The sequence below is a fragment of the Diceros bicornis genome, chromosome 14, assembly GCF_020826845.1.
Source record: "Diceros bicornis minor isolate mBicDic1 chromosome 14, mDicBic1.mat.cur, whole genome shotgun sequence".
NCBI lineage: Eukaryota > Metazoa > Chordata > Mammalia > Perissodactyla > Rhinocerotidae > Diceros > Diceros bicornis.
Genome location: NC_080753.1, coordinates 10762243 through 10781948, shown reverse-complemented (window position 1 = coordinate 10781948; position 19706 = coordinate 10762243). Strand labels below are relative to the sequence as shown.

The window sequence follows — 19706 nt, the reverse complement described above, 5'->3', positions numbered from 1 at the left end:
TTTATCTCATGTTTCTCATAGCAGCCAGTTTTATAGAACACCATGTTCCTCGTGTTTGGATTAAAATGAACAATGGTTGGTTACTCAGGGCACCCAAACTAGGCTACAGCAAAGATAATTTGAAAATTTCCCAGACAAAATATCAGATGTGCAATGTGATGAATAAAGTTGACACAAAACACCGCATTATTTCCACCAAAACCTCCAAGTTCTGACGCTTACTGCCTGTGGGACCCCTAATAAGACAAACATAATAACAACATCCACCTCTCACGACTGTTAACAGGATTAAAGACAGAGAGTTCACAGGAGTGCTTGACACACAGTAAGCTTACAACAGACATTAATTGCTGTAATTGCTATTTTTTTAGAACACACACACAAATAAACAGAATTAGTGATTGTGTAAGCTACCATCTTTATTTACCGTAATAACGTTCTTGGTGTTTTTTACCTGTGGCACTGGAATATATCAAACACAGAGGATTTGTCCACTTGGAAACTTATTTTAGTCACTGGGTCTCAAGACATTGAAGGTATGTCATGATATTCTTTATCACTGAATTTCACTAAAATCAATCAACTCTCTCCAAAGTAATCAGAAAATGCACAAACACAGCATGCTAAGTGGTTTATCTTAGAAGACATGATCACTTTATTTTTTTTCACAATCAAATAAAACAATCTCTGTAACCATTAATGGTAATGATGCGTATTTACTGTTTTCCAGTTTGCAGAACACTTTCAACACAATGGTGAGGGAGCTCCTCCTATCTCTTGCTTTCTCTTAGTTTGAAAAGAATTCTCCACACGGAGAGCCACATTTTCTACTGTACTCCTGCCTGCGACACAGAGCGGGGGGCCTCTGCAAGCAGCAGCACCTATATTATTACTTTTGCTCATTTTCTTACAAGTAGTTGAAGTAGTGAAGAGAAATGAAGGCCTACTCTTTTTTACTACACAAATTCACAGAAATCCTGGAGAAACGGTAATGTTTCACAAAGGCACTGAACATGCTTAAATTTCATTAGTAAAAAGACTACTTGATGACTGTCATTAAAGCTTTCAAATTTTGTCAGGGTTCTACAGAAAATTCCAGAGTTTTCTGTCTGAGTTTCTGTCTCAAGCTCTCCTCCACTCTTTGAAGCAGTAATTGCCACAGAACTTTATTTTTCTAAAGAGAATTCTCACATATGAAATCTTTATTTTGCAACCAGAAATATGAAAGTTTGACAGAGTAATGAAGGAAGTAAAGTCAACAATAAAGAAGTTTCCCTCACCTTCAAGAATCAAGACCTAAATATAGAACCACAGATTTCTAAGCCCTGAAGGAACAAGACTTCAAAGGTACTTTATAAACAGCAACTAATCATAGTAGTAATAAGAAGAAGAAGAAAAAGAAGTTATCTTGAAGTTATTTTTCAAAATTCAGTCACTTAATGTTATTAAGGATGAGCAAAAATCCTATATCAAATATAACAGCACAGAATTTGGAATTACATTTGATTTATATTCATTTCTCTTGGGAAACAATTTGGCTTTGCAAATTCTGTTTTTATTTGATCTTATTTTATCTTTTATGCGCTAACGGTGCGATGTATCGTCATCACACTAGTCGTCACAGGAAAGTAAAACACACCTCATGAATAGAACAGGACCCATGGCAACTGCAAAAATTCATGCCAGTTCCCTGCAGCACATGTTTGATATTTAGGACCCTCTCTGTGCAGGATGAACCTATCTCTGTCCCCTGACAAGATGCGACTTCTGCTTTCACTATTGTAAGAGTCCACATCCAACGACACTGAACCTGGCCCACCATTTCTATCTAACGCCCCATTCACCACGCATCACTGAGTGCCATCAAGTGGCCGACATTTCTTGGTCCTGAGGAGCTTACAGTCCAATCAAAAATAATGTACTCCTAATCCTCTGGGGCATGAGCCCAAGATCTTTGCTTTATAAAACCAGAATGACAACATGGAATTCCACTCTGCCTTTAAAAACATGAACTTTTGGAAGAAAAAAAGTTTACAAAAGAAATTAAATTAAGAAGGATAAGAAGAGTACAAGAGGGAAAGAGCAGGAAAAGGCTATAATTCACCATTAAAGAAAATGCTGGGAGACGAACATGAAGAGAACAAGCTTTTTATGTTATGAGCTGGCCCCGCAGCCAAGTTCAAAACACGGCTCTGGTCACCGCAGATGTTGTGAAGGACATCAGAAACAGACTCCATGATGTCAGTTTCAGGCTTGCCTGCAACTTTTCAAGCACCCTTTTGACCTCTTAACATCATCTCAGGCCTTATCCCATGAGGGCCCAAATCCCTAGTAAGCTTGGAACTGCCCCACATGCCTGGATATTACCCCCATATATGCTCATTCAAGCTCAAACACTGTGGGACAATCATATGAGAAGGCGCTACAAAATAGGCAAAATTACCAATTAGTAATTTCTTTTAATAATAAAAATGATCAGTAAAAATGAAGAATTCCCTACCTTGAACACATCCAGCTGTTGGTTAATTGTCTCCGTTTCCATACCAACAGGGCCTTGAGACTCTTCATGCTCTTCAGCCTCCTGAAGCAGAGTAGAAAATTCCTTCAACTTGCCGTAGAATTCTTCAAGACGCTCAATTGTCCCTTCTACCTGCTCTTCTCTGGCTTGTGCTCGGTCTAGTAACTTGTTGCACTGTTTGCTTAAAGCCTCCAAGTCCCTCTTGATTCCAACAAGATCAGGAGAAGTTTCTTCTGTGGCCAGCATCATCTTGCAGGTTTTATTGGCATTGTCGTTGCTTGCTATGAGGGCTTCCAGTTTCTTCAGAAAGCCTTTAATAGTCTCCTTTTGCTTTTGCAGTGTTTCTACATCTCTCCCCACAGGGGCCATGCTGTCCAGTTCATCATCAAACTCGGCAAACTGAGAAAACATTTCTCGGATGGTGTTCTGGAAATGCCCAATGCCCTGAAGCTTAGTTTCTAAGAATGAACACTTTTCATCCAGCTGCTGACTTAGTGCACTGTGCTCTTGAGCTAAGCTTTCTGTTTGTAATAAAACATCAGAGGTTCCCTTTGAGTCTGAGGCTTCCACCACAAGGTCCTGTGCAAGTCCTTTGGCCAAATCTACCTGATGCTTCAAGGTCTGAAGTGATTTCTGCTGAGTCTGCAACATAGTCAGGTACTTGTTACTGTAAGCCTGGGGGCCTAGGGAATCATGGACATCCAGCTGTTCCTTTGCACACTGAAGCTGCCTTTGAGCTTCTTTGGACACTTCTTGAAATTCTTTAAACTTCTGGGCCATGTTCTCCAGGGAAAGTTTCTTACGGTGAAGTTGTTCAGTGACCATGTCTACCTTTTGGATCAGTGATTTAGTCTCATCTGTAACAACCTCTTTATCTGTCTCACAGACATTGAGCAAGCTATTGGCTGCGTTGTTGAGCAATTCTACCATCCCAAAGTGTTGGTCCATTTCCTTCTGCAGAGACTTTAACTTGGCAACGGAATTCTCTGTTTCAGCAGGATCCAAGCAAAACTTTATTTCCTCCAGGTTATTCTGACATTTGTCTATCCACGGCCGGAGAGTCTCTACATGTTCTCTATACTTGAGGGCTTTTTCCAATGAATCTTTTACCTGGTCCTCTCTTTCTCTCACTTGCTTATTAAATCCATCCCAGTTGGTTTTAATCGTGTTAAGTTGTAACTGTAAGGCTGCCTTCTCAGAGCCTTGTGTTTTTAATAACAGATTTTCACCTTCTGCAATGGTTTTTTCATAAATATTAGACTGAGCACCCAAAGTTTTATTAAAGTCTTTCTGATCTTTAATTAATGACTCCAAGACATCAACTCTGGCTGATATTGGGTGAGACTTGCTGTGCTCTTCTTTCTTTGTATCCAGCCAAGCCTGAAAATCTTGAGACATTTTCTGAAATTGGTGGGAGCTGGCACATGCTGACTGAAGGTGCTGGACATGATTCTCTAAAAATGAAATCACAGATGTGTTTCTATTACATCAAAATGTTGATTTAATCTATGACAAGCCAAAAGAAAAACCACCAAATAAATGTACGGAACCGTCTAAAAGCAAGGGCTGTTAACACTGACTATAAGAACTACACTGACTATAAGAGCTGAAGTTATTGACAAAAGGGGAAAAAGGAGCAAGAGGCAGGCACCACAGCAAGAACAGAGACAAGGCTGGATGCCAGAATTATCTGTATTCTGGTGCGGGGAAGCGACAGCTGTTCAAAGTTCTAGGTTATGCTGATAAATAATCCATTTCTTATCAAATGTGACTTTTCCACTTCTATGATTTTTATATATCATGGAGGCAGTGTAATATAGCACAAAGGATCTACATGGGTTTGGATCCTGGTTCAACCCCTCAAGAGCTGGAAGACCCTGGGCAACGATTAAACCTCTAAGCCTCATTTCTCCAAACATAAATTGGCAACATTAATAGAAGCTGTTGTGGCAATAAAATGACAGTGCGTGTAAAGTTCTCAGCTTAATGCCTGTCACATAGAAGTGTTCCTAAGAGTAATCATAATAGCTAATATTTATTACCGATATCATGTCAAAATAAAGGAGTAAGACTGAAATGGTTGCTATGATCAGTAAACAAATCCAATCAATTAAAAAACATAAACTGAGTATTGACCAGGGGCAAGGCACCTAGTGATACTTTCCAAATAGAATAAACTCAGCAGCCAAACGTCCTCGTCCTTGGCCGGCCCTTCTGAAGTCCAATAACTCACTGCTACTGCCTGTGACCAACAGTGGCACATCCGTCACCAAATTATGGCCAGAGTAGGTGAGAGAGGCAAGTACCAAATGCTCCTCTTTCACACATTTCTCTAGAAAACCTTTCTATGACAGAAGCAGACAGAGTAACTGCAGATGAGAAAATGATGCAAAGCCTTTTTAATAACTGTTTACATCTATTTTTCTGGTGCAATAAGGCTGTCACAGAGCAAAAACACTGACATCTTTTAAAAACCAATTTGGAACACCTGGAAATTTTAATGGGCCCTCATTGAGTGGATTTTGCCCACGGACCGTCTCTCTCCTATCTGTGCAGAATTAGCCTAACACCGCGTGCGCACATGAACACCACTGCCCTCTGCTCTCCTGGGAGGGCCCCCTCTTCATTTCTGCCCTCAATGGGGGCAGATTCTCTGTAGGGTCCTGGATTCCCGGCAATAGTTTGGAAATAGGCAATACAGGATCTCTATTTCCAGGAAATACAGAAGACAGACACACCTGCTTTCTGTTCAATATCCTTCGATAATTTTAAGATGGCTTCCAGCTGCCTGCTAAGTTCTGCTTTCAAGTACTCTTCCTTCACCAGTGCTGACAGCTCCTCACAGAGTGCCTGGGCCACTCGGATCTGCCTCGTCTCCCGCTCTATCTCCTGCTTCATCTTCTGAGCTGTTTCCAGCTGCTGGGTCATGGCATCGGGGTGTGAGCCCCCGGCCACACTGCTGCTGAGCTGTCTGTCCAGGTCACTCAGTTTATCGGTGAGGCTCCTCAGCAGGCTTTGATACTGAGTGCTTTTAACAATGGCTTGGTCGATCCAGTCACATCTGTCACTCAGTTGTCCTGTGAGGCTGTCCCATTTTTGAGTCACGGCCGCCAGCTGCTCCTTCACAATCCCATGGAAGGAAGGGTGCTCCCCAGGCCTGCTCAGAATGCCTTGACCAGCTGCTCTCAGCTGCTCGTACTGGGGTTTCCGGGTATCAAATTCTTGTAGCAGAATCTAAGGCAAAGAGGTAACGAGGGTAAATAAACGCACAAATTATCGGATAATTAATTACAGAACACACAGCTTTAAGTTTCTAAACAGACAGAAACGGCACTTATTTATCTCTTGCTTGTTTTTGTTCCTGCTTTCCTAGCTTTTATTTCCAGGGCAGAGCAATCATCTTAAATTAATCCAAAGAGCAATGGTGCTTCACAGAGATAACACTTTGTCTAAAATAACATCCCCCGAAGGGGAAAAAGAAGAGAATAAATATTTTTGGTAGTCTGGGCAAAACGAACAACAATTCACGTATAATTTTTCATATACAAAGGAAAACACTGCTATTGGACAAGTTCACATCACAGTAACACCACATTTGTTTTTTCCTACTTGCATTTCTCTCTTTGTAGGATTTCTAAAATATTCTACAGCATTTTACACCAAAGGAAATGCACAGTGACAACAGTGTTAGAATACATTAACTCAAAGTGCATTGATTTACAAAGGTTCTTTTTTTTAACTTAAGATTTATTGACGTTCATAGTCTTTATTATAAAGATTTTAGCTAATAAATCATGTTGCTCGGAACGTGCAGGCTCAATACTGGCTCGCATTATAAAATGAATGATCCAAAAACGTCCTTCTTTTAGTCCAATATTTTATTCTCTCTGGGAGACCACCAAGACTAGGGGCAATTATTTTTACCCAAATGTTTATTCATACCTTTTGTTTTCATTCTCTTCAGATTAAGAACATACATGAACCAGGACATGTGACTCTAAACTACTGATTCGTATTTTCAGAGCACAGGACCAGTCTCCCTGCTCTAATACCACCACTCACACAGAAATAAAGCTAACTAAAACCACCACGGAGCTTCCGCTCTGACATCTGACTTAAATTGTATGGATTTCTTTTCCCATTGTGGATTTGTCCGCTTAGAATCAGACTAGTCTAACTAACCCACTGGGTTTCAAGGTTCCCTCTCTGCTCCCCTTATTCCTTCTCCTCTTCTTATTCTGTCTCTTCCCCCTCAGGGCTGTACTGCATGAGTTTTACAAGTTTCATTATCTCCTACCACAATCAAAATAAATAAAACCTCAAAGGAGTAATTTCTAAACAATAAAAAGCATATACTAGCTTCTCATAAAAATGTTACTATTTATATGATCATGGTAATACTTCAAAGAAGGCCCTTTTTAACAGGGTCTGCACAAACCACGATAGGACTGAGATGATCCAGGGACTTGACCCACTGGGTAGGCTCAGGAGGCTACTCTGGGATACCTCACAGCTTTACTTCTCCAGGGGGTTTCCCACTAACCTCAGGACAGCATCTTCTGGACATCGGAGACATTACAAACACACTCCAAGGCAGTTAAAGCACATACCGTCCAATGCTAATGTATTCGTCATGAAAACACCTGTCTTGTTAAGTCAAGGAATACTCACCTGCACCTGCTGCCTTTGTGTGTTCAGCATGTTTGGGTCAATTGACAAGGGCCCAAGAACACTGACCATCAGTTCTTTTTCCACAAGCCACTGTCTTAACTGAGCCTCTACAGTCTGGAACTGGGTCAGATTACTGGAAGATTCTTCTAATTTCTGTTGTCTATCAACTGTTAATTGATTGAGTTCTTCCCACCTAGAATCTAAAAGAAGAAGATAAAGAGTGAAACTGATGTTCGATTTTTATACCTTTACTGTGACTATATCTATGAAGACTACAGGATATGACTCAAAATGATATATAATATTATGGCTATCATTCCACCATTATGACTCTTCTTACGTAGTTTATTCAAGTCTAACCTAAGAGAGTTAATTGGTAACCTAAGATTGTTAATTTAATGCTACAGATTTTATGGTCCTGATGGTTGTGTGTCAAGTGACGTATAAGAAAAATACATCTGAATCTGATTTTAGAAGATAATGTAGAATATGGAATATTCTTTAAAGCAACCAGGATCCTGAGATCCCTCATTCCTTCTAGAAGTCCTATAGAGTCTGTTAATTCAACTATATCTGACCTACTAGAACAATAAACATTAATCCTTTTCTTTAATATCAAATCTTCAATGATCAGTTCTAGGCAAATGACTGTCAAATTTGTATATCTATGCCCAATCATTCTCTTCTATTCAAATCCCACATTAGCAACCAGCTGCTTGAAAGTTACACTAGGAAATCTCACGAACCCTTTAAACTCCACATTAAAAAATAAAACATTATATTCCTATCAAAACTGGGGTATTTTTTTGACTTTTAGATTTTGTTCAAAAGTTATTCTCTCTCCCATGTCACTGAGATGTAATAATCCATAATGTTCTTGCATGACTCTCCTAACTCTCCTACAACCTTGATCATAAAACCTTAAACCCATCCTTTATATTCCCAATGTCCTAACTCCATTTTGGTCCTCATCATGGTTTGCCTAGACCAATGGTTCTCAAACTTTAGCTGCATTAGAATCACCTGGAGGGAGTGTTAACACAGGCTGCTGGGCCCCAACCCCAGAGTTACTGATTCAGTAGGTCTGAAGTGGGGCCTGAAATTTTGCATTTCTAACAAGTTCCCAGGTATGGCTCCCGGGAGCACCCTTTTGAGAACCACAGACCTAGACTACCAGTCTTCTGACCGGTTTCCCTGTTATTAGTGTTTCTCAGCTGCAATCCATTTGATTCCAACATAATTTCCCTAAAAAAAATCACTTTTAAGTAGGTCACTCCCCTGCTCAAATCCTTCAATAACTAACTGCTCACCACCTAGATGATAAAATCTGAAGACTTCTGCTTGACATTCAGGGCCTCCTGTCAACTGGCCCTAAGAGGGTTTGCACTCTGAAATGAATCCTCTAATCTACCTCTGCTGATCTTACCATTATCATCCAAACAGGCTTTAGCTCATACAGGCCCCATACCTGACATCTCTACTCCTACCTTCTCTTCACAACTCCACTGGATCTCACCCTCTGCCAGGAATCCTTTCCTGCTCTCCCCACCCTCACGCCAACATGCTCCCTGAAGCCAAGCGCTACTGACCAGCATTTGAGCACACTGGTCACTCAACATTCACTGATGGGTGTGATTGGTTGATCCGATAGATTCTTTTCACTTAGCACAATACACTAAGGGCTGACTTCAACAGAACCCAATCCCTGAAACCTTATCGAATGTTCTAGTCAAACACATCTGATGACAAAATAACGCAATCAAAGCAATAAATTGAGAGGGAGAAATATCAAAATCTTATCAGGGGGGCCGGCCTGGTGGCACAAGTGGTTAAGTGCACGCGCTGCGCTACGGCAGCCTGGGGCTCGCCAGTTCGGATCCTGGGCGCGCACCGATGCACCGCTTGGCAAGCCATGCTGTGGCGGCGTCTCATATAAAGTGGAGGAAGATGGGCACGGATGTTAGCCCAGGGCTAGTATTCCTCAGCAAAAAAAGAGGAGGATTCACAGATGTTAGCACAGGGCTGATCTTCCTCACATAAAAAAAAAAATCTCATCAGAAGTTTTTTTGAAATACACATTCCTCATTCCTACCCCTGTTCTAAAATGTCTTCATAATATTCCTCCAAGTAATTCTAATATCTCAGGTGAAAACCACTGAATTAGGGACAAATTAATTACAGTGCAATGGGAGTCTCTCTAATTGGATTAAATATACCTTTGAACATTAAGATCCCTTAGGATTACCTTTTTCAAACTAAAATACACTTACAGATTTCTAAATTTATCACAGCACATCTGACTGTAAAGAAAGGACAATATTTAGCTAAACAAAATAGAATAATTCAAAGTAAAATAACTCTTATTATAATTATAGGAAACACACAGCAAGTACTATGTGCCAGGTACTGTTCGTCCAAGCTGTACACACACTGGCTCGCTGAATTCACCAAACAATACCATGAAGTAGGGAAAACTATTATCATCGTCTTACACGCCTTTTCCATATCATTATAATAATGAAAAGGGGTGATAAGATAACAGGGCTTTTGAAGAAAATTCTGTACCTATGAGGAACAGTGTGTACAGGGATAGGATTGGGATATGGGATAACTCAGGATAAAAACCCAAACCACCAGACTTCTGTGGTGAGCTACTTTTTAATACTGGTTGGGGAAGAGAAGAAGAGCGTAAAGCATGGAGCTGGAGGAGCCCCAGAAGTAACTCCGTGAAGGAGAGGGAAGCCTACCTTTTCCAGACAAATAAATGAAAAGGAATATTTAAACTGAAATATACCCAAGCATAAAAAAATTAGAAGCACCAAAAAGCTAGTAAAAAATAAAAATAATGAAAACAATGTTACTCAATGCACAGCATTTTATTAACTAGTATCTATCTTCATAAAAATAAATTGAGTCACTGTGTTTAGCAAGAAAAACAAAAGACATGCCAAGTCTCAGCACAATACAATTTGAAATGACACTTTTTTATACACAGAAATAGATTCCAAACATGAAGCAAATCCAGAAATAAGCGAGGCTGTTGGATAAATGTTTTCTGATAAAGATTATGATTTTAAGAAATGATGGCGCTTCTGTTCACGGACTCTGGTGTGAGAAATTGTAACATACCTATTTCTGTCAACATCTGTTTCCATTTGGGGGCCTCCGGAGTATCCGGGTTCTCCTCCAACAGCTCTGTCAGTTTGTCTTTCAACTCCTGCACTTTGTTTACATTTTGCTTCAGTTCTGCCTCAAATGACTAACAAGGGAAAAAAAGTAAAGTAACTACATTAAAGTATGTCAACATCAAAAGACAAAGACACATTTATGATAGAGCATTTTTTTCTCTAGCAGGACCAAAAGAGGAAAAAATCCACTGTTAAACGCTGAAGTGGGTGAGGAGCCTGGATTCAGCAGTTAATTATTTTCTCTTCCTCTCCTTAACTAATCTTCAACATCTGATAAAAGAATCCCAAAGAGGAATACTATAACTATGGAGATAATGACTCTCATCACCACTATTACCTAGGAAGAATTTCATATTATTCTCAAACAAATCCCTTTGGAAAAAAGAAGGATGACATTAATAAGACTATAATTAATAAGAAAATCAGTCTTGACAAAGGCTGCCAGATATGAGAATCTACTAGTGACTAAGCACTTTTCCAGACAACACATTATAGAGTTCAAATACAGGTTAGCAATTTGTAGACATTTTTACCATCATTGTCACAATGTAAAACCATTTTCCCAACCATGACAGTTGTAGAAAGAAATATCATCTATTAAAGAAAGGGAGGGCATGAGCTACCCTATTTTATACTAGACAGACCAGATCCCTAATACACTTAGCCTTAAATAAATCTTTTCCAGTAGTTGACTTGTTAAAATCTCAGACTTAAACTGATTTAAAGGTGGCAAAGTTGCTTACGTCCAATAGTTCACTCAACTTTATCAGGTCTGCATGCAAAAAATAGGTGAGTATTATCATCAATCTCTAGAGAAAGGCACATAAACAAAACTGGCAAATTATTTGCTGATGGGTATAGAGCTAGAAATCAGAACAGGCTCCTGACCACCAGGGCTCAGCTCTGAATGCTCATCTGTTCTCTTTCACGTCTTCAGTAAATGGACCCACAGAAGATACCTTATTCTGCTCAACTTGCATCTTGACAGCTTCAGTGTCTGTCGGTGTGGGTGCCTGATGCCATGTTGTTGCCGTTTCGTTCATCTTTTCTAGCCACAACATCATTGCACTGGATTCTTCCTGAGCCTTCTCTAATTTGGTGAGTTTAGTATTCAGTTCAGCTATTTTGTCCTTAAGCAAGAGGCCAAGATCTTCATAACCATGGCTTATGTCAGTCATCTCCTTTTTAATGGATGTTAATCCTAAGAGTAAGAAAAAAAAATTTTACTGACACATTTTCAGTGTGTTTAGAGTACAGCTCTGGAAATAAAAGTTTGCTTTACATGATATTCCCTTCTATTTTGTCAATATTAAGCCTACTATGATAAAGTCATAGAATTTTTAAAACTAAAAGGTTAGATCATCTTATAATGCTATTTAATGACAAATAATTTAGGAACATTGCATAACACAAGTGAAATGAAATAGATATATCTTAAATGGAATAAAAAAACAAAACCATGAAATGTTAGTTAATAATTCTTCAGGCATCAAACTCAAAAAAATAGCCCAAATAATGTTATCCCAAATGACAAAATATCTCAAATTAACCAAAAAGAAGGAAACATAACCAAATGCCAAACTGAACTACTGGATTTTACTAATTTCAGATGAACAAAATTATATAAAATGTCATATTAATATATTTATGGAGAATGTGATTACTATATTAATACCATTTTAATTCAAACTTGAAATTTCAATATATACCTACTGTTTATCTCTAGAAAGATATTCTCTCAAAAAAATAAATAGCCAAGTTACTTTAATCACTAAGCACCTCAAGTTACTATTTACCTTTATTTGCCAAAATTTCCTGAGTATCTGTGGCTGTTCCTTCACCATTTAATATTACTCCACCTGCAAAAATGTTAACACTGAAGTAATCAGAGATTTCCATAGTATTTCTATACATTATAGTAGATGGGATTAAATCAAGCCCCGTAAACAGTAATCATGTAAACATGTTATTACTATTTGAAAATGTAAAATATTGATTCAATTTCAAAATCAAATGAAGGTCCAAAATTTAAGGATCAAGCTATATCCTCTCTTCTATATAAAATTTATTCTTTAAGTAGTAACACAATCACAAACACTAAAGTTTCAGTAAATTTAGATTATATACATCACTCATTAAATATTAATTTATAAAACAGTTTTGTGATAAAGTTGCTTTATTGTTAAAGTTATTTTAGTGATAAAGTCTCTGAAGCTCAGAAGGGGCCCAATATGTAAGTGCGTGGCACGAGCATAAATGACTGACAGACAAAATTGTCTGGTGTAGTTACACAGCGTTATCATGGGTTTAATGGAGGCAGAAGGATGTAAGAAGACATGAAAGGAAAGTTAAAAGTGAAAAAAAAAAAAAAACCCTATTACTAAACCCACATCAGGTCAACACAGAGAGAGGAGAGCCCAATGGATAGAAGAGCCTGGCTTTGGTATATGACTCACTTAATTTAAACCCCAGCCCCACTAATTACCAGCTGTGTGACTGGATAAATTAATCACCACCCCACCAAACTGATGAGGACAATAATACCTATCTTGCGAGACCACTGTGGGAATTAAAGACAGTTAAACTATTGTCTAGTCAATAGGAACCACTCAGTGAGTAGTAACGACTATTTCTCTTTAATTATGTAAACATCTAGCATTGCCTTTGTCATAATCAGAATATTAAAAAATCAGTTAGACTTTCTCATGTTAGTATGCACTGGCTCCCAATCCAAAACACAAAGACATTTCCCTGAATCAACCAAATAAGTCTAAGCAAACAAAAACAATTCAATATCTGATTCTTAATCTAAGTTTTGTCCCTTTAAAAAAAAACACACACACACACAATGGCATTTCAGATGGAAGTGAAAATATCCTGAAGATACTCAAGATTAATTCCTACCATGCTTGGTAGTTAGAAAAACGAGGAAAAAAATACTTTTTACTTATTGCAAATATAAAGTGGACACCAAGAACTAAAATAAAACACAATAGAATTCCTTTTCTTAAAAAAAAAAAAACAAAAAACTTGACATTTCATGAAATCTGATTAGGAGAGGAGAGAGATCATCACACCATTGACAGAATGAGTACTCCCTGAAATGGGATTAATAGAGCGGAATGAATGGGTGGTTGAGAGAGGCCCAGCTGGAACATCAGTCTCACAATAGGGGCAGCTGGGGGGCTGGGCAGAACAGATAAGCCACAGAGGACACTCAGACACCCTCAGAATGAACATATGAGATGTGCCTTCTGTCTATTCTTGAATTTGTTTTTTAAAAACCTGATATTGACAACAATATAAATATGTTTTGAACTTACAACTATATCCACAACCTAACTTTGGAATCATTATTTATACGTGACTCTCCCTTGTGGCTCAACCATGATTAAGATTGTGATTTGGATATGCTGGCGAACATCCTATATAATTGTTTTCTTTGGGAACAGTACAAGGAATAAACTAGATGGGACTAAAACACGAGACATCCGCTCTATAGAAAAGAACCTGTTTTCTTCTCTCACTTCTTCCCCAGGAGACAAGACTCATTTCTTTATCAGATATTTCAAATGGAATTTCAACATCTCCATTAATTAAGGTAAAAACCAAACACATTTGGAATCTGATCTTTCCCCTTCCTTACTATAATGCTCCTTATTCTTACATATTAGTTTGGCTACATCTTAACTATAGTCTTTAATAAAATGAAAGTAAGAGGGATCTGAAATTTAACTAGTACAGATACTTTTCCATGGCAGCTTTTGGTGTGTTAATAGATACCATCTTTCTTGTCACTTTCCCTTCATATTTCTGAGGTTATTTTATGCATTAATTTAAAAAAACACACACAAATAAAGCTAACATGGGTGGATCCAATTCTGATGGTTTTTGCTATGAGCGTAAATAAAGCACATACCTGATTTAACTGCTGCTATTGCCTTTGCAGGAGTGGTCACAGCACTTATTAGGTTACATAGTGAGATCCCACTGTTGTTTACTTTCTGAATCTCTTGTGTTTTCAAACTCCACTTTTCTTGTAATTTCTTAAGATACAAAAACACATTATTTTTCAGTCTTCCCAATATTTTCAAAGTTACACATTATAATTCAATTTCTTAAACAGATCTTAAAACAATGATGATTGTGGCTCCTGATTTGTGGGGGAGCGGATGGAAGAAAAAGGCACCATCCCTATTTGTTCCAACAGCCCAGGTGTCTGTTAACACTGTTAGCAGTGAGAAGTGGGGTACCATCCATCCTGCATTCTGCTCCTAGCCACGGTGGAAGTCAAACTATTCCTAGCTGCCTTGGGTTCCAAATTAACTGTCAACTGTAAGTCTGGAAAACTGTACTTGGTAACAGCCAAGTTACAAGAAGAAATGTATTAGAAATAATAAAAAAAAATGGGAATTCAGAATTCCATTAATAGTGACTTTTAATCATCAAAATTTCAATGACTTTTTAAAAACACACACCTCCACAAATTGAGTGGAAGAATTGCCATAACTGGTCATAGGTTTTATGACTTGAGTCAGAGGACTTGTATACTATTTGTATTAGAGATTCAAATAGCTTCTGTCTTCAAATACTGGTTCTAGTAATATATCCATGCTTGAGTAAAATGCTGAGCTGAAGAGAAGGATCTTTTATTTAAAATTATGAGAAATGGTACGAAAAAATAATTGAAACTAAGTAGAGATTTGGTGGGGAAGGAAATCTGAGAACAGTCAGCAACTCACTAATATGTTTCTTAAAAAAAAAAGCAAATTAACTGAAAGTTTGTGTCCTTCCTCAAAAGGATCCATTAACCCTATGTCATGATTTCCAAATATCACCAAAATATACTGCACATACATGAGGATTTAACTTATGTAATATTAGATAAAAGGAAACCACTATTAGTCTTCTAACCTCTCAGGCAAATGAGAAATTAGGATTAGATACAATGATTCACCTTAGTTTCTTCCAAAGATTTTCTTAAATCCTCTGCACCAAAAGAAGGCTGCATGATGAGAACGCTTTCCGTTGTTTCTTTTATCCATGACTTTAAGGATTTAACAAGGACTTGGAAAGTATCCATCTGTTCTTGACAAGAAGATACAGCTTCTTTCCTGGATAACAAAAATCATTGAAGAATTTAAGCCACAGAAAGGAGATGCTCCAAAGGACTAATTACTAATCAATAATCATCCCCATATCAGGCTTAATATTAAGGGAATGCTTCCCCCACGCACACTCTAACTCTTTGATACAAGAGGAAAGGTTTCACAGGTGGCAAGTGAAATCAACTAAATAACTATTTGTCTATTCCTCAGAGGCAAGGTCCATAGATAAAGATAGGAGCAGTAAAGATACGTGTAACCCATATGTAATGGCACTCTACAAGGCTACATAAACTCTGAGGCTATATAAACAGTTTTAACATTATTTAGATTCAGTGAGCTTTGATCTGTCCACTTTATATGGTGCTTAATGCCAGCAGGCACAGACCCAGAAGGGAAACATTTACAAATCACTGATATGGGGAAAACATGACGCCATCTAGTGGTTTCTGCCTTTACTACAGTCACTTTAGCGGATGGATCAACTGAGTGCTTTACCAAGCACAGATTTCAGCCACCAAAAACGAGGTGAGACCTAGGGACTGAAGAGTTTTAACGAGTGCCTCCCCGATAGACACTCAGGAAGCTCCACGGTGAACTACATGGATCTTTCTGGACACTCAGCACCTGGAGGGAGAGCACATGCCCAGCACAGGAACAGCTGTGAGGACAGTCACATCAGGTACACAGATGACACATGCACATGTGCAAGTGTGTGGAATACTGGCATGTAAGAGTCCCCGCAGCTGGACTAACTACTGATGACTACATGGTTTTACAATTGGACCCATTTGAAAGAAGAAACAACCTAGTGTTTACCGAGGAAAATCAAGAATATTTCTTCTGTGCAATGTGAATTAAATATCATATGACAAGATGAAAATATAGCTCTGTTAGTACAGACAGCACTCAAAACTTTTAGGCGGAGAATTCTGAAGAAATAAAGAATAGTTGAAAGAGAAATAACTGTTTTCTATCTTTTTCGGGCCTTTTGTATAAACTTGAGCAAAACCAGGTGTATATTCTAACCTAACATGAGATCAGAAATATAAAAGTTCAGTCACAAGGCTTATCGTTGCACAGCTTTTTAGCTCAACTTAGGTTCATTCTCTTGTTTCTTATCTTGTTTGTTCATGGGGTCATGTCTTATCTACAACTCTTTAAAAAGTAAACTATTTTACAAAAAAAAAGGCCATGAAGAACTATACTGAATTTGCACAAAGCTTCTGAATTGAGCCCAGAAAGCAATAAACCACCAGCTATCTTTCAAAGTCATTTCTGCCTTTGCAAATAAAAATGTGGTATTTACCAAAGGCGTCAGAGACTATAGCGAGCTCAGATTATTTTCAGTAATACACTACCACCACCATTTTTTCTTACATAGTGCCTTCTATTTTTATGTAAGAAGTATTGAATTTCTCTCCTAAATATTTTAACAAAAATATACTTCATGTTAATAGCAAAAAAAATAATCAATGTAAAAGCACTTATAAAGTAGCCCTATGCTTATTCTCAAGTTTTCAAAATTTTATGTATCTATATAAGTAAATAAAAATAATTCATTCTAATCAGTTATCAAGTAGAATAAAATCCAGTTTCTTAAGCGATGCTTACTTTTCTTTGATGGTATCCTCCGTTTCCTTGAATTTCTTTGACAAATTATTTGTTTTTTCAAAAACCAGAGCCTTATCGCCTGGCAAGCCATGGCTGGATATCTCCTTCAAGAGACTGTGCAAAACTTCAAGATCTTTCTTGTGTTCTAAGAATTCAGAAGTTGATTCCTACAAAGCATTCAGATATTCAATCAATATAAGACATTGCTAGATCTTCAAATGGGATTCCATCAAGAGGTATGTATGGGGCCAGAATGGCTCTCTGCAGAATTTCACAGAATGATCCTGCCTATAGTCAGTACTCTACATATAAATAAACATGCAGGCAGGCTGTTTGAAAGAGAACACAGTAAACTTTAATTTAAAAATTCACTCTTTACATTCTGTCTCGTTGTGGGTTCTGGTACATAAGATACCTAAATCATCTATGATATGTGGAAAGTGCATGTGTGAGAAATGATGGTTCATTTCTAATCAATGAGCAAAGGCTTCAAGGATAAGATGGGGTTTGAGATTTTTAAAGGAGGAAAGCATAGATCCTTACTAATCCATCAGCAATTAAAATGATGATGGCTAATTACAATTCTGCCAATAAATGTCTGAGCTTGTCTGAACTGTTAATATACTTGACCAGCCTTGTGACTATTATGGAAGACCTACCTGCATATACTGAGACAACTCAGTAACATCTTTTCCAGGCACATCCATCTCAGTAAGAGCCTGAGTTTTTGTTTCTAAAAACGTTTGGAGCTTTTCTGAGAGGTTCTCAAAGAGTTCTACTTTGGTTTTTAGCTCCTCCATTTTGGCAAGTTTTTCTTTGTGTTTATGACTTGCTTCTGAAAAGCGAGCAGACAAGTCCTTCATTTTGGCTTGCAGTGAGGATGCGGTGGATGGGTCCGTTGTTTCCATAAATTTCTTCACTTTCTCATTCACGGCATTTATACTGCCCTGACGACCTGCAATATCCTGTTCCAGCATCTGGAATGAACCAAATATCGCATATGTTTTATAATGATGTCTACAAATAATGTCACTGAGTTTTTGAAAATTACTATTCACAACAACATCAGCTTGAACAACCTGTGACTAAGGAAGGTTAACGGTGGGGACTGACTGACAAGTTTGATCTGTCCTTTGAGGAATCCCACCCCAAATCTCTTCAAGGGAGAGTGGAGAACAGCTGGCAAGTTGCCCGAGCGAGACAGGAGGCAGCTGCTACTCAGCAACCTCTGGGATCTGAGAGAGCCTAGGGATTACCCATGGTCCTAATTTTTAAAAGGCTAGACAACAAGAAGACTGATCTGATTAACCTCATGTGCAGCTGGCTGAAGCCACGATAAACAAGGCAGAACCCGGGGCATGTGTAAGCCCTCTATAATGAATAATATTCACGGAAAAGTATACAAAGCTCTTTCCATACTCCTTCACAGAAAACTTGTCTTATGCATTTGTCTTTGTGCAAGCACTGCTTTCCACAGTCATTTTCAGGAAATGTCTCTTTTTCTATATCCTTAAATTTATCTTAAATCTACCCATCCCTGGAGCTTATTAAACAAGTGGGTTTTTTCATCTAAAAGTGTTATTTTTTTTTCTTTTTACAATGTCACTTACAATGTTTTTACTGATGATATCCTGAAGAGCAGCAGAGTTTAAGGGCACTTGAGCTTGTTCTTTCAGAGAACTTTCCACACCTCCCATCCAGTCCAGCATCTCGTCCAGGCCGTCCTGCACGCTCAGGGAGCGGGTCAGGGTTATCTGGAGTTTCTCATTTCGATCGTTAACAGACTTGGACAGATCATCGTATCTCCCAACAATGTCATCTAGGCCAAAAAGATCAGGAAGTGGTAACCACAAAGTTCTCTTTGCCCTATTCCTTTTCAAAAACACACTAAGGTGAATCACGAAATTTTCACACCAAAATGGGAAAAACAAAAAAAGTCTAAATGATGAATTCACAATGTGTAATCAGAACACCAGCAAAACCTCAAAAAAGAAAAAAAAGATCCCAGTGGAAAATAAAAAACTGAATTTTTTAATAAATAGTTAATAGATACACATCAGCTGCATTTGAAAGATTTTTGGATGCATAAACATTTGAATTGTCCCAGAGAAATAAAAGTAGTCCAAACAGCCAATCTTTTGAATAAATATTGGTTCCCAACCTGACATTACAAATTAGCCATACTTGATAACCATATAGAAAAAGGCGAGAGTCATACCCAGCTATTCTCAAGGAACAATACACAGTTATAAAGATTTATCAAGAATTAACCTTTACATATAAAAATTATCTCTCTCTCCCTTGCTGTCTCTCATATACACACATACACACATTAAGTTTTTGTCATCCTTCACATCATAAGCAAAGTACTCAAATGCACAGGAATCCGCAGATGCAAATGTATTGAGAAAATAGACAACAATGAAAAGTCACTTGAAGGTTGTGATTATGCTTATAGAATATACATAAATAGAATTTTATTTGCAAAGTTTAATAGCAGACAAAGGGAAAAATAAACAAGGTGAACAGGTTGATCTATCTCAGGTGAGATTAACTTTACTTTCAATGCTAAAGACTTAAGGTGCTAAAAAAAAAACTTTCTGGCATAGT

At 38.0% G+C, this 19706-nt stretch overlaps 1 protein-coding gene across 17 annotated transcripts in view; it reads right to left on the bottom strand.

Annotated features, from left to right (window-relative positions):
* DST (dystonin) overlaps positions 1-19706 on the bottom strand; it is a 441352-nt gene that overhangs the window by 87349 nt on the left and 334297 nt on the right. For all 17 annotated transcript variants that reach the window (XM_058554118.1, XM_058554104.1, XM_058554107.1 and 14 more), the window contains 11 exons: positions 18707-18915; positions 17756-18073; positions 17097-17263; positions 15335-15491; positions 14297-14423; positions 12174-12236; positions 11337-11578; positions 10319-10448; positions 7190-7389; positions 5257-5752; positions 2501-3972 (listed from right to left, as the gene is read on the bottom strand). In XM_058554118.1, the coding sequence (XP_058410101.1) occupies positions 2501-3972; positions 5257-5752; positions 7190-7389; positions 10319-10448; positions 11337-11578; positions 12174-12236; positions 14297-14423; positions 15335-15491; positions 17097-17263; positions 17756-18073; positions 18707-18915 (3581 nt within the window). The remainder of the gene's footprint in view (positions 1-2500; positions 3973-5256; positions 5753-7189; positions 7390-10318; positions 10449-11336; positions 11579-12173; positions 12237-14296; positions 14424-15334; positions 15492-17096; positions 17264-17755; positions 18074-18706; positions 18916-19706) is intronic.